The sequence below is a fragment of the Sturnira hondurensis genome, unplaced genomic scaffold (assembly GCF_014824575.4).
Source record: "Sturnira hondurensis isolate 20B ecotype Veracruz unplaced genomic scaffold, ASM1482457v3 Scaffold0021143, whole genome shotgun sequence".
Taxonomy (NCBI): Eukaryota; Metazoa; Chordata; class Mammalia; order Chiroptera; family Phyllostomidae; genus Sturnira; species Sturnira hondurensis.
Window position 1 is genome coordinate 5319597 of NW_028093774.1, and position 14475 is coordinate 5334071.

Consider the following 14475-nt stretch of genomic DNA (forward strand, 5'->3'; position numbering starts at 1 on the left):
CTGGGAACCCCTTTGAATTCCATGCTGCTCAGGCCCCCAGCCTGCCTCTTCACCACTGTTTCCTTCTGGATCCCTTTGACAATTCTCTGAACTTGGCCTTGCAACCCATCTCCCAGCCATGGCACAGGCCGGTCCAGGTCCATCCACTTGTCATGCCTTTACCCACCTCTCATCTTCTCCAGACCTGGCTCAGCCTTCACCTCTCAGTCAGGGTGTCCCCTCTGCTGGGAGCCCCTCCCTGGACCCCCGATCAGCATCACGGCTCCGTTCTCTGGGCGCCAAGAGCTTTGGGCGTGTCTCTCTATAGCAACGTCATCCAGAGTCCCACAGACCGTGAGCTCTGTCACCAGCGGGGTGTAAGGCTTTCTGCTTCCCCTACTTCTCCACCAGGCATTTGTTGTCACCTGCTTGTTTGTTACAGCGCCCTAGTGGGTAAAAGGTAGCATCTCCTTTTCCTTTTCATCTGCGTTTCCCCGAAGGCTGGTGACATTGAGCATCTCCTCCTGTGCCTGCTGGCCATTGGTGTGCGTGCTGAAGAAATGTCTGTTCAGGTTACTTGCTCATTTTACCATTGGGTTGTCTTTCTAGATCAGATTCTTTATTAGTTATATGATTTGCAAAAAATTTTCTCCCATTCTACGGGTCATCTCCCATTCTCACTTTCTTGTGTCCTTAAAACACAAAAGTGTTGACTTTGATGACGTCCACTGTCATTATTTTTTCTTCGGTTGCTTGTGCTTTGGGCGGCACGCCTAAGAAATCATCGCCTAACCCGAGGTCAGGAAGGTTTACGCCTGTGTTTTCTTCTAGGGGTTTTATGGGTTTTGCTCTTAGCTTTCCCTTCTGATCTGCTCTGAGTTAATGTCCGTATTTGGCTGGAGGCAGGGGTCTGCCTTCGTGCTTTTGCCTGTTGTCCCAGCACCGTTTGTTGAAAAAATCACTCTTTTCCCGTTACCCTGTTTCGTCAACCTAGTGGACGACGCATCCTCTGTAAATCAGCGAGCTGATCGTTCCTTCATCTGTGGGTCACTTTGAAGGAATGGTGTGCTCCCCCTTAGAGATGCTGGATGTCTTTACATCAAGATGAGCGCTGGCCTCAGGGCTGGCACTGAGCCACTACAAGATCTTGGGAGGGTCCCTTTCCTTCTCTGAGCCTCCTTCTCCCGGCCTATAAAACGGCTCAGCAAGATAAAAGCATTCCTAGGAAGTGGTCCAGCTGTGGCATGCTGAGACTCAGCTCAGCAAGGTGTCGGCAGAAACTTTCACCAGTTCCTCGGGGTGTCCCAGCACCCCATGAGGTCTCGCCCCACAGCCAGTCTCTAAGCTGGGGGCAGTCCCGGCAGCCCCCTGGCCTGGCCAGGTCAGTGAGAGGCAACCCTGCCTCTTGAAGGATGTTGGTGTTGCACTCACGTAGTGAGCAGTGTCATCGGCCTCCTCCACGCCAGCTGTGCTCCGGGCTGCAGTGTACACAGCCAAATGGACATGGCCTCCGCCCTGCGGGGGACAGTCTAATGGGAAGACAAACATACCAGCAGCAGTCACATGGGCGGGCTGGTTGGTGCTGTGCACCAAGGGCTGCAGGAGCGAGTGGGCAGAGGGCAAAACACAGCTGTGCAGATAGAGCCCCACGTGACCACAGGCCAGAAAGTCAGCACTCGCTCGGGGCAGTACCTGAAGACTCTCAGGCCGAGCCAGGGCGAGGGGCGTGCAGCCACTGTGAGATCTCTCCGGCAATCACCTGACTCGCTCCTCTGCCGGCCCTGACACGTGGGCCGCCTGTCTGTCTGCAGGTGCGGTGCTCAGCTCCAGGAGAAGCCTCTGGGGCTGGCTGCCCGAGTTGCAATTCCCGTTCCGCATGCTTTGGGAAGTCATTTTGCATCTCTGTGCTTTGCTTCCTTAGCTATAAAACAGGGTTAATAACAGCACCTACCATGTGAGACATTTGTTTCCAAAGCAATATAAAGATGGAATTGTAGCTTGGAACAATGTAGCATTTAGTTGGCATGCTATGGCCCCCACTGTAGGGTATTGTAGCCCCCTGGCTCTTTCATGTTGCAACATGGTAACATAGTGCAATTGCCTTTAAGCTGCGAGAACCGAAGGTGATCATTACAGCCCTACGCATTTGACAGAGCAGGGCTCCTTGGCAGTGTGTGTCCCTTGCTTACAGCAAGCGCTCTTTAGGAGCTCATGTATCTGTTATTACAGGCTCCTGGCTGTTGGTGCAGGGTGCCTGGGTTTGTCCTCAGAGAGCCTCCTGTTCAAGGAGTCCTCTGGCAGCATCCTTGGGATTGGAGCAGGTTCGTGTGGCCTGCGCGTCTCCCTGTCACTCAGGTCCCCATTCCCTCAGCCTCCAGCCTACTGGCGGGAGCTGAGCACACTGGTAGACTTAAAGTGGGAGGAGCCTGGGCAGTGCTTAGCCCAGAGCCTGGGAGCCCAGGAAGGGGGTCCTGAGGTACACGTGCCAGAGTCCATCAGACTGCTGCAAAGTGGAGCCACAGTGAGATACTATTGCCCGCTGCCTCCAAGGGCTAAGATGAAAAAGACTGACCCCGGGAGAACGTTCGAGAACTCGAGCTCACCCACTGCGGGTAGGAATGTAAAGTGGCGTGACCACTTTGGGAAGCAGTCTGGCAGTTTCTTAAAAATGTAAACACTCCTACAGCTGATCCAGCCACTCCATTCCCAGGATTCCTGCAGGAGAAACGAAAGCATATGTCCACACAACTGCTCTGAGCAGCTTTCTTTGTAATAGCGCCACGCTGTCCATCTGCCTGTGATGACACAGGCGCGGCGTGGCCGAGTCTCAGAGTGACCATGCCGAGCGGAGGCCAGACCAGAAAAGGTCCGCACGCACTTATGACTCGCCTCGTTTATGTAAAAACTTCCAGAAAATGCAGACTAGTCTCCAGTGACAGCGGTTGTTTCCCAGGAGCTTCGGAGGTTCCTCCTCTGGGTGGCCAGGAACCAAATCTGGAAAGGGGAACAGGGAAGCGTCTTCTGGGAGGAGGGGTGGAGGGGCGGGGTGGGGAAGGACTAAGCAGGCAGAATGAAGCTGGGGAGACAGTACCCGCACCCAGGCTTCCAGACACATCAGCAGCGCGGTGCCCCTGGTGCGTGGGGACCAGGAGCACCCTGGCAAGTTGGGCCTGCAGGATTAGGTGGCTCTATCCTTGAGGGCCCCAGGAGTGCTGGCTTCATCCTCCAGGGCAGGGTTTGTCCAGCTGGGGTCTGAGGAAGATTTCTCGGGAGAATGCAAGTTCTACAAGAAGTTTTGAAGTTTTCGTCTGATAAAACCCAACAAAACACTGAAAGCCCTACTTCTAAAGCCCTCCTTGGGTAGAGAGGGTTCTGAGAATATATTCTTGTGCAGCCACAGTTGTCTTTTCAGAAGGTCTGTTCACATGTTCTTTGGGTTCAGGGCCGACGGGGGAAGCGCGGGGAGGTGTGTGCAGTCTGACCTGCTCCCTGGAGCTGGGGCCCAGACGGTCCAGGAAGGAGGCTGCAGAGGTGGGGCCAGGCAGCCGAGTGGGTCTGTGGGTTCCGGGACCGCTGCCCAGGAGAGGCACCGCTCACGTGGCTCTGACTCCCCGGGCCAGTGAGAGGCCTGGAGAGGGAGGCATGGGGACTTGCGTCACTGCCATGCTGTCATGGACCCTGCTGTGGGTCCCTTCAGAAGGGAGGTGAGGGCAGGTGCAGGGAGGGGCCTTGGGGGCTGCAGTGGACCTGAGACCGGCTTTGTCTCAGGCCAGGTGGAGCGCTCAGCACTGGCACTTGGGGACGCAGGTGGTGCTGTCACTGTGGATGCATGGGGTGGGCCGTGGCCCACAGTGCGAACACCCAACATTGACCTTGTGCCTGCTCTTCCGAATGAGAGGCCAGCAGTGCCGCAATCAACCCGCCCAACCGCACACCTCTGGTCCGAGGCACTCGGGGCCCCCCAGGCCCAGAACGGTTCCCTGTGCCCTGTCCGGTGCTCTCTCTCCTGCTGCTGACAGCCCATCCCTGCCTCCCAGATGCTGACCGCTCCCACCCGCATTGCCAGCAGCCACCGGGACCCTGTGGCCAGGACCCCCTCACAACGGGATGCTGGGAGCCCTGGGCGGAGGCTCTGCCCTTCGGTCGCCTCTCCTTTCTGGCCAACCTGGCCTCCTGCGCCCCTTCCCAACGGGCCCCCGGTGTCACTGCCTTCTCTCCTGGTTGTCCTGTGCCGTTTCTCTCCCCCCCCCCCCCAGACACTTACATTTGACCGTGTGCCGCCCAGGACAGCATTTCCAGGGTAGAAATCATGTCTTCTAGACTCTGCCTCTGGAGGGAGAGCTGGGGTGTAGCTGACTTCAGTGATGGGAAATGCCATTTTATAGTCAAGGGACGCGGGGAGCGGCTGGGCCAGAGAGCAGCTGCCAAAGGCCACTTCTCAGCGACGGAGGGCTGCCCGCAGGCCGCTCTCAGAGCCCTGTTGTGCAAGCAGTGCCCGGTCCCCCCTCTTTTTGGCCGGACTGCAAAGTGCCCCTTACAACCCTGATGCCGAGCAGGGTTTCTCGGAGGGCCACTTGCGAGCCCATGGACAGAGGGTGGGTTGTGCGCCCCATAGACTGTGGTGCTCTGGCAAGGCTCGTGTTGACCTCGAGGCCGGGTTGTTCCCTCATCCGGATTTAGCCGCCTGGGGGGGGGGGCGGTTGTAAAACTAAACTTGGTGGTGTGGGCTCCCGGTCCAGCGACGCATTTGGATGTGGCTACCGCGAGTGCCTGTCTCCCCTTTTTCTGCACTGTGCTCTCAGAATCCCCTTCCGTAAACTCCCCATGCCAGAGGCTCACCCAGGCCCAACCTGGGCTCTGAGTGATGCTGTGAGCAGAGGCCTCTCCCAGGCATTGTCTGCTACTAGTAAACAAAAGCCAGTGGTCCCAGAATCCACTTGGAGGGAGGGCTGGGATTAAAACCAGCTGCCGGCTCAGTTCCCGATGTTCCATCTGCGGATGCGAGAGCGGTGGGAGCGGGTACGGTGGAAACTGTGTGTGGTGGGGCAGGAATGAGTCACAGGGAAGCCGAGTGAGTCACGGGATGGTGAGGACGCCCCGCGCCTGGCTTCTGGGCCAGGCTGTGGTGTGGGCCCCTGGCCAGGTGGCAGGGCCGGCTGACCAGGTTGGCACGGCCTCTAGGCCCTGCTATGGGAGCTGGGGTTTCCTCGGTCTGAATCCTAAAGGCTTCTGGGTCCCAGAACAAAATGCCAGTGGGCAACAGGGTTGGCACAGGGTGAGAGTGGCCAGGCACTGTGTGACTGAGGCTGCCTGGCAGTTGGGGCCTCAGTCGTTATCCCTGTTTATGTTCTGGAGATGGCTTTCTGGAACTTAGATGCTCCTGGCTGCAAGATGACCCACAGAGGGCTGGCTGCCCCAGCGTCCCCACACCACGTGGGCAGCTGTCAGTGGGTTCTGAGGGTACAGGCAGGAGCACAGAAGCCGAGTAGTGCTATGGTATTTAAGAGCAAAGCCTCTAGACTCAGGTTGCCCTGAGTTCAAGTCCCGCCCCTGCTGCTCTGCATCCCCCTGGCCCTGGGCAGCATTCTTGTATCGTTGGTCTCAGCTCTCTCGGCTATAAATCAGGAATGAGAATGAGCGTCCCCCCAGTCTCTGCAGGAGAAACGGGTTCAGCCTGCATCGCAGGGCCAGGCACGCACAGGATGCCAGGTGCACATCGGCCGCTGAGTGACTGTGTTTACTCCTGGACCCGCCACCCTTTCCATCTTTATACAGTGACACTGATGATACCAGCCACATAACATCCACTCTGCGAACCTGACTTTGCCTCTCTCTTTGCTTGGAAGGGTTTTCCGTGTCATGTTTTAGGGGTGTTCCCTAGTGGGACTTGGTTGGGTCCCAGAAGGACTCTTGGAGGGTCTGGATCACCGAATGGCACGCGGTATTCTGGTTTTCGCTTGTTCCCGAGAATGTGTTGGACGGATTGAGGTGGGAGCTGTTCCCACCTGGCCAGTATGGAGTGTCTGCCCCTTACTGGTGGCAGTGCAGAGCCAGTGGGGAGCTCCACCTACAGCCCCCGCTTCACGGGCCTGGGAAGGAGACAGGGGTGTGGGAAAGAGGTGTCCACGCCGGCTGATGCCCGGGACACAGGGTTCTGAGCCCAAGTTGGCAATCATGGCTGATTCTGCCGGCGGTCAGTGTCAGGAGGTTTTTGTTGGTGCCAATTCACTGCTGTTTTTCCTGTAAAGCTGGTTCCCCAGAGGCCAAATTGCAGCTCAGCCAGCTGCTCAGGGGGCCCAGAATCAGGGCAGAAAGAGCTGCTTCCTTCGCAGTTTCCGGATGGACGGCCTGTGCAGCCCTGGCTCCCAGGCCCTCATATCCATTCCTCCTGTCCTTTGCTCCGCTCTGGGTCACAGGAGGGTCGGCTCCATGGGCCTCGGAGCCCGGGTTCCCTGTGCTGGCCCAGGGAGTTCACCAACGGCTGGCAGCCTCTCCACCCGGCGGGGCTGTGTCTCCTCTGGGTCCCCGGGTCCTGCTGCTCAGTGGCTCCCAGCCCGGATCTGTTAATATCACCTCCTCCCATGGTCCCTTCAGCCTCAGGAGGGAAGTGGACTATCTCTGGGCCTATTTTTTTTCTCCAGGCAGCTTCAGTCCCTCTGGCTCACAGCTGGGCTCAGAGAGGATCCCCCCAGCCTGGTGGGACTCTGACCTTGTCCTCCAAGGTCTTTGGGGGCCCTGGCGGGTGGCAGAGTTGCACTTGGGTTTGGAGCCCATGTGGTCAGTGGGACAAACATGGGCTTTGGAACTCGATGGAACCAGGCTTAGACCTCAGCGCTGCCACGATGGCTCTGTGTCCCCTGCCACTCACTCCAGTCTCCGTGTTCTCGTCTGTGGTCAGGGCAAGTGATGGTGGCCTGACTGCTGGGCCCCTGTCCCGGAGCAGGCTCCCCAGGAGCGCCCACAGCATTCAGAGAGGAAGGCCTCTCTCCTCCACCCCGCCTACCCTGCCTGGCCCCACTGTGTCCCCTGTGCTGTCTCCTGCACAACCCTGACCCACCTCTCATGCCAGAGATGCTGAGGGCTGACGGGCCAGCTTGTCACCAAGGGCCAGCGCCGCGTGGGCTGTGCCTCACTGGGGAGACGTCAGCCCCCTTCTCACCCCTGGCTGGCTCTGCGGTTTCAGTCGGCAGCACGTTCCCCAGCACCTTCTCGTCCACCACCCACATTTTTAATGATGGTTCCTTTGCTTCACTCACCCCGAGCCTTCCCCGTCTCTCCAAGTAAACTCTCCCCCTTTGAGGCAATGACTCAGGCCCAGAGCTCAGATTCTGGAAGCTTCTCAGCCTCCCCCAGAGGACACCCTCACCATCCACCCCTGGGGAAGCTGTGACCCCAGCTGTGCCCACGGGCCCTGCCTGCCTTCTGTGGGTGTGTCAGTCTCACAGGCCCATGGCCTGGGACCCAGGCTCCCCCAGATCACGTGCCCCCGTCTTGACTGCGCCACCGTCTGCCCTGACCCACAACTTGTCTGGCATCAAGGCGAAGTAAAGTCCCTTCTCTCCTGGTTGTCCTCGGTGATGGCCATGCAGGTGCTGAGACCAAGGCTGTTTCCTTTCCGTCTCTGCCGCGAGACCAACGCCAGCCCGAACCAGGAAGGGCTGCGGCTCCGGCCCGCCTGGCAGACTCCTCGGGGACAGCCCAGCAACACGCCCCCAGCCACACCCAGGGCTGCCCCTGGGACTTGGAAGTAGAAATAGCTTTTTCTCTTTTTAACACTGAGCACAACTTTTTTTTTTTCTTTTTGCCACAGTGGTGGGGCCAGGACCACCAAGACCAACTCTAGGTCCTTCTAGCCTCAGCACCTGCCCTTCCCTAGGACACCTGCCCAGGAGTCACGGAGCCAGCTAGTTTTTCCTGCTGGCCACGGTGGCTTCCCGCAGCTGCTAGACATGGCCTTGACCGTCTACAGCAAGGGCGGCAAGCTCCAGCCCATGGGCCACCTTTGGTGAGCAGCCTGGGAATATAGAATAGTTCTGACATTTTTCAAGGGTTGTAAAATCAAAGAAAAATATGCAGCAGAGACTGTATGGGGCCTGAAAAATCTAAAAATATTTACTATCTGACTCTGAAGAAAAAAAGCGCAGCCCTCTGCTTATGTGAAAGCCCCCCCGGGCCATCTCCCATGGAGGGGGCCTCCATCCGCCTTAGATTAGAGGGGACTGCAGGGCTGGAAAGAGGGTCACGCTGGGGGAGGGGGCCCTTCGGCAGACCACGCTGCTGCAGGTCACGGAAGCAGGGCTGTGGCCCAGAGGAGCTGACTTGCATTCCTGCAGGACCCGCTCCTTCCAACGGAGACGGCACCAGCTCTCCTCTCTTTGAGGGAGGGTCCGGCACCCCGGGGCTCACCTGGCCATGGGGCCATCTCTCTCCCTGGGCCCTCCCTTGCTCCCCTAACCCTCAGGCTCCCACAGAGTTAGTTCCCTGGTGAGTTCCAGGAAGGGACCTTGGGAGGACTGTCTCCCTGGGCCTTACATTGATGGTGGGCAGGCGTTTCATGAGCTGCTCATTTTAATTTCACCTTCTAAATTTGCATAATGAAGCCGGCCTTTTTATTGGCTGTTAGGAGGCTTGGAGCAAGATTCTTGCCGGGTCCATGGGATGGAGCCGTGGTAGGAGTTAGGGGCCCAGGAACTTGGATCGGAAAGTAACTGCTTCCAACCTTGAACGTGAGCGATTCCTTCAATGACGCAGGAGACAAAACCGAGACAAAGCACACTCGGGCATTGCGAGGGCTGCGGCTGCGTCACGCGTGTTTCTGTGTGGCCTTGCAGTTGCAGGTTTTCTGAAATGTCATATGTGCCCTTCACTGTTTCAAAATGAGTGGGCCTGTGGTTAGAGCTTGTGATTTAGTATGTTAATAAGGACACATGTGGTGGGGGTCTCATGAATTCGGTTTTCAGTATTTTGATAACCATGTTTTCGTATGATTGGTTTCCTCTGCCATCCTTTGCATTTTATCCTCGGCATTTCAAGCCTTTATTCTGAGGCGTCCACAGAAAAAGTTAAGAACCCACCCCACTCCACCAAAATCTCTCCCCGACTTGTAGCCCTGCCCTCTGCAGCCCCCATTGTGTTCAGCGTGCACTGGGCCTCCTGGGGCAAATGGATTCGGGGCAGCGCCTGTGTGTGCTGCCACAGTCACGGCCTCAGCCAGGAGCGTGCACTTGTCCCACGTTTTGCTGAGTTGGAAGGAAGTGGTTTAGCCGAACAGGACAAAAGTCCAGTCTCCCGAACTCTACCTGCAAACCAAGCCCCTGGTTAGTTTGGTCTGTCCGCAGGGGCTGGTCTGTGGGGTCTGAGGGCCCCCAAGGCCTGCCGCCCCTGCTGGACCCCTGTGTTCCAATCATGTGCCTCGGGGTCCCCACACCACCACTCCTCGCAGGTTCTGGGTATTTCCAGCCGGGAGGGTTGTCCCAACCCTCACTGCCTCTCGGTAATCAGAGCTTCCCCACTGTTGGGTCCCTCTGGAAACGGGGGAGCCCCATCCCTCCTCACCCTCTTCTTGCTTTATATAAACAAGAGCAGAACGTTTGGAAGCCCATCAAGTCACACACTAGCCAAGAGATTAAAGCCACAATGAACCAATTTAAATGCCTGCACATTCGAATGTGCTTTTCAAATGAAGCATTCAAAGCCTGGGAGTGGCTGCGGGGTGCATATTAGATTGTTAGGAAAAAAAGTCGAAACAGGTCTGGAAGGAAAACAACACGCTGGGAGACGGAGCTCTGAGGGATGGGTGGGCTCAGGGCGCAGGCGAAGGCCCCCCTGAGTCACCTGCCCTCCTCGCAGTGGGCATCCGTCCAGGCAGGGCCCAGGGAGGGTGCCCAGGCTCCCGCCCAACGGCCAAGGGACGACTGAGAAGAAAGCACCAGCAAACAATTCAGCCAATGTGAGGAGCTGTTGTGTTTGTTTTTTTAAAAAAGGATATGATTGCCCTTTCTGGAGAATTCACCAAGGCCTGAAGAGGAAAAATAGCAACAAGAAAAACTCCCAACTGCGGTTCCACCCACCACAGACAATCATCCTTAACCAAGTGGCCTCCCGGGATACCATGCCAGTGAAACAGAGGCCTGAAGTCACATGGGACGTGGCGTGGGTCACTCTGCCCACACCCCTCCCTCCAGCTCAGTCACATGCGCACCATAATGGCAAGACCTCTTGACCTTTCCCTACAGGCGTAGTTGTTGCTTCTGTTTGCTTTTATTCATTGCAGAGTAGTGACTAAATACACAGTTTTGTGTCATCGTTCGGTATGGTCATTGTAGTCTAAGAATTCTCCATCACAAATTCCTTTTAAGCATACTTTCATTGGATGCAGAATATTACGAAGTGTCAATAACTTATTTACTTAAGTAATGCCCAATGTTGGGCATTTGGATTGTTTCTAGTTTTGTGGTTGGTTTTGGGGTTTTTTTGGTGCATTAAACTTTATACCAGTTCTAGGCTATTTCGGCTTTTGCAGATGGCTAACTCTGTGCAAGGCATTATGGGAGATGGGAGGATAAGCTAGACACAATCCTTCCTGTAAGATGCAGATATAAATAACTTGAATCCAAAGTAGCTTAGAGTTCCCCCCAACCAACAAGGACTGGCACACGGGGGAGTTTTGCCCGGGCTCAGAGGGGATTGAGACAGTGATAGGAGACTGTTGGAGACTTCGCCTGCACAGCTGGAAGGTGAGGTTGAGGGAGCGCTGGGCCGGTGGCTGAGGGCTGCTTTGGTGGGGAGACCTACACCAGCAGGCAGGTCTCCTGAGGCAGGCAGAGCAAGGTGGGTCTCATCTGAAGCACTTAGTCATCAGTGGACAAGTAGAGACACGACACCTGGCTAACCTGTGACCCCCAGCCCGAGATGTTAATTTTAGGCCAGTTTCAGGGGCTGGTGTCGGTTTGGCTGATAACAAAAACTGTGTTTCTTAGGGTGAAGCTTTAATTCATTCAGATCAGATTCATTATCCATCAGCCAATGGGAGGCCATGTGTGTTTCAGGATCCTCTTTGGGAGGGGCTTCAACCCAAAGAGACAGGAAGGCGCCCCTGGTTCCCAGGGTGGAGTGACCGCGGAGCAGGAAAGCAGAGAGGCCAAAGAGAGTCTTCGCCAACCTAGCCCTCTCGGCTCGCTGTGGGGACTCAGTCACAGGGAGCCCCGAGGAGCTGGTTTCCTTTCCTGCAGTTTCCAGTCATCTGGCCCTTTGACAAACACAGTCACCCCTGACTATGTCGCCTTGTCCAAGCACAGGCGTCAGGGTGTGGACCGGTCCACAGTGTCAGCCTCCCGCCCCCTTGCCTGCTGCCCTGTCAGCCTGCCCTGGGGCCCCTGCATTCTCCCCCATCTGCCTGGTCTCATGTGGTCCTGCCTTCAGCCCCTGCAGGTGCCATGACTCAGCAGCCCCAGGATGGCTTCGACAGGAGCGTGGAGGATGCCCAGGAGTGGATGAAGGCCGTGCAGGATCGGCTGCAGGCCAACGACGACACCCAGGGGCCCCGTGCTGCCCTGGAGGCCAGGCTGCTGGAGACCGAGGTATGCAGCACTGTGGCCCCGATGGCTGTGGCCTTGGCTGGGCCCCTCTCTCTCAGGTCTCAGGTGTCCGGCCTGGACCAGTGTTCTTCAAACTCTGATGAGTTTGAATCTCCTGAGGATGTTGATTTAAGTGCAGATTCTGATCCCAGAGGTCAGGGTGGGCTCGAGATATGGCATTTATGACATGCTCCAGGTGGCACCATTGCTTCCAGTCCTTAGACCACACTTTCACACTAATCCTCTGGCCCCCCTGTCCTGGCAGGGGCACCGTGCAGCCAGGTGGTTCCCCAGCCCAGCTGGCCCAGGCCTGGTTTCCTGCCCCCTTCCCTGTTTCCCTGCAGCCAGGTCTGGGTTGGCCCAGGTTGGCCCTCATGGGAATGGGGAGGGGCCTGTGCCTATCGAGGAGTGACCCCTTTGGCTTCTCCAGGGCTGGGGCCCAGCTTTACCCCCCACCTGGGTAAAACCCATCAAACAGGGTGGAGCTATGATGAGCTATTGATGCAGGCGGAGCTATGCTGATCAGAAGTGCAGGTGCCTGGTGCCTGTCCCAGTGTCGTCGTAGGAAAAAGCACTGGCCTAATGGAGAGCTGGGTGATAGTCTCCGAGCTGATGCTAGGGCTGTGTGGCCTCGGCCAAGACCCTGTCTGTCTCTGGGCCTCAGTTTTCCATCTGTGAGCAAAGCAGTGGGCTTGCACGTCTCTCAGGCTACATCTATTGGGATATTCCACGACTATAATTTATCACCTAGCAATGGTTGCTTTTAAGGGAGGGGAGGCTTACCTTCTATTACACAAGCTAATCCCCCAACCAGGCTAGCTGTGGTGCTGACCACACACTTGGGTGGGGGTCTGTCCGTGAACAATGCCTGGTGTGCTGGGCATGCTGGTTAGAGCCTCGGCCAACTGACTGTCATAGCAGAAAGGAGGGGGGGACTCCTCTTGAATGACCCAATCAGAGGCTTCCCAATTGGATGACAGAGTGAGCAAAGAATCCAGGGCAGGCGGGGAGTTCGGAGGAGGTCAGGTCCCCTGGACTTTGCTGCAGAGGCGTAAGTGGGGAGGAGTTAGGTTAGGGGATGTGGGGGCGAGGCACAGTGTGGGTCCCCACAGAGGGAGCAGTATAAGGAAGGCACCCGGGGGTGGGGACAGCTGGGGCACATGCTGGGAGCCCTGCCAAGGGCTGGGAGCCCTCCCACACTGACTGTTAGGCAGAAACAGGGGACTGGGCCAGAGGGGTAGGCTGGGGTCAGAGAATGACAACCTTCCCTGGTTGGACTTGTCATCGTTGCTGTCACCAGTAGGCATTTGTCAAGCGTTTGGTCCACCCGGGGTTGGGGGAACTCGCACTCACCGAACACTGCTTTCGGCTTTCAAGTTTCATTTCACAAAAGCCTGTGAGTGTGGCTTCATTGTCCCCACTTTTCAATGGCAAAACGGACTCCTAGACACAGCAGGGGGCCAAGATTCAAGGAATCGATCTGGGGAAGACTTGATCCCAGGGCTGAGTTCAGAACATCGCCGGCTGTCCCCATGCGGGGACCTGGGCCGGAGGCGGCCGAGGTGCGGCCTGCTCGTGGGTTCACAGTGTAACAGGAGACAGGAGTGCACACAGTCCAGGCGGCCACACCAGCACGTGTGAGGAACATCATAGAGTGGATCTCATGATGTTATTCTCTTCCCCTAAAACCTTCTGTGGCTCCCCATGGCCCACCAAGGAAGTACCAAACTGCACCTGGCAGCCGAAGTCATTCGCTGTTGGCACCGCCCTGTCTGCAGCCTCCTCCCCACCCCCACTCCTAAAATCCACCTTCCAAGTACGTACGTCCTCCTGTTGGCAGAAAACCTAGATTTTCTGTCGCTGAGCCTTTGTGCTGTCACCTCGACTTGGACACCCTTTCGTCTGGGTCCAGGTGTGACAACACCTGTGAATCGAGACGCTCCCTTGTCCCCAAGTCTCTCCTGGCCCCCTCCCAGCCCAGCTGCCCGCGCTCTCTGTCCGGAAACACCGCTGCCCTGCGTGTGTGCACACTGTCGTAGGGTGCACATCCCTTCGGCGCTGGCACCCTGTGTAGGCGGGTCGTTACCCTGGCTGGCGGATCTGGCTTGGGCGAAGGCAGGGATGGTCCCTGGGAAGAGCCACGGGCTTGGCCGGGGTGAGTGGGCCCTGGAAGCCGGAGGGAGCACTTCTCTCACCTGAGCCCCAGGAACTTGACCTGGAGCCTCCGAGGGGCGCTGTGCCCCTGTGCCCCCCATGGGACTCAGCACGCCTTTTTTCTGCTTTGCCATTTCAAAAACAATTTTGTGATAAGAAAACGTTGGGTTCCTCTCTGCTGGGGCCTCCTTTGCCTCCTCAGTCCGGGGACCTCGCCCTGGGGTTCGGGGCCTCCCTTGTCATCCCTCCATCAGCTCAGTGATGCATGTCCCAAGTGACCAGGGTGCAGATTTCCTTCCAGCTCCAATGCTGCGTAGTCAGGAGCAAGTCTGTGCCCTCCCACAACCTCATTTTCCATCAGTAAAATGGGGGAAGAACCCCCTCGCCCCTCCTATGCCAAGGCTCCCGGACCCTCAGGAGGTGGAAGCCACCTGTGAGCGGAGACCGCACTCACAGAGGCTGAGAGCCCCAGTCTGGGAACACAGGCCCGGCTCGAATCCCCATGGTGGCCACGGCACCTTGGCGCCTTGGCGGAGTCTCCGAACTCTGGAGCCTCAGCTTGCTCCCTTCGAGGGAAGGGGAGAGCCCCTGCCTCTCAAAAGGGAGGGAGGATGGAGGGGAGGAATCTAGTGGTGAGCCCGGCACCACACAAGGCACACTGGCAGCCTGCCCAAGAAGGGAGTTGTTTCTGGTGGCTCTGATGCAGGACCCAGGCACGCTGGCTGTCCCTGCCCTGAGCCCTGAGCCCTGAGCCTCGGGAGCTGCT

At 57.3% G+C, this 14475-nt stretch overlaps 1 protein-coding gene across 2 annotated transcripts in view; it reads left to right on the plus strand.

Annotated features, from left to right (window-relative positions):
• SYNE3 (spectrin repeat containing nuclear envelope family member 3) overlaps window positions 1–14475 on the plus strand; it is a 73903-nt gene that overhangs the window by 18226 nt on the left and 41202 nt on the right. Inside the window, exons 1-2 of one of the 2 annotated variants that reach the window (XM_037031102.1) lie at window positions 10606–10715; window positions 11401–11558. In XM_037031102.1, the coding sequence (XP_036886997.1) occupies window positions 11415–11558 (144 nt within the window). In that variant the 5' untranslated portion in view covers window positions 10606–10715; window positions 11401–11414. Of the gene's footprint in view, window positions 1–10605; window positions 10716–11400; window positions 11559–14475 lie in introns of those variants that run through there. The other variant, XM_037031103.1, reaches the window with a different exon arrangement.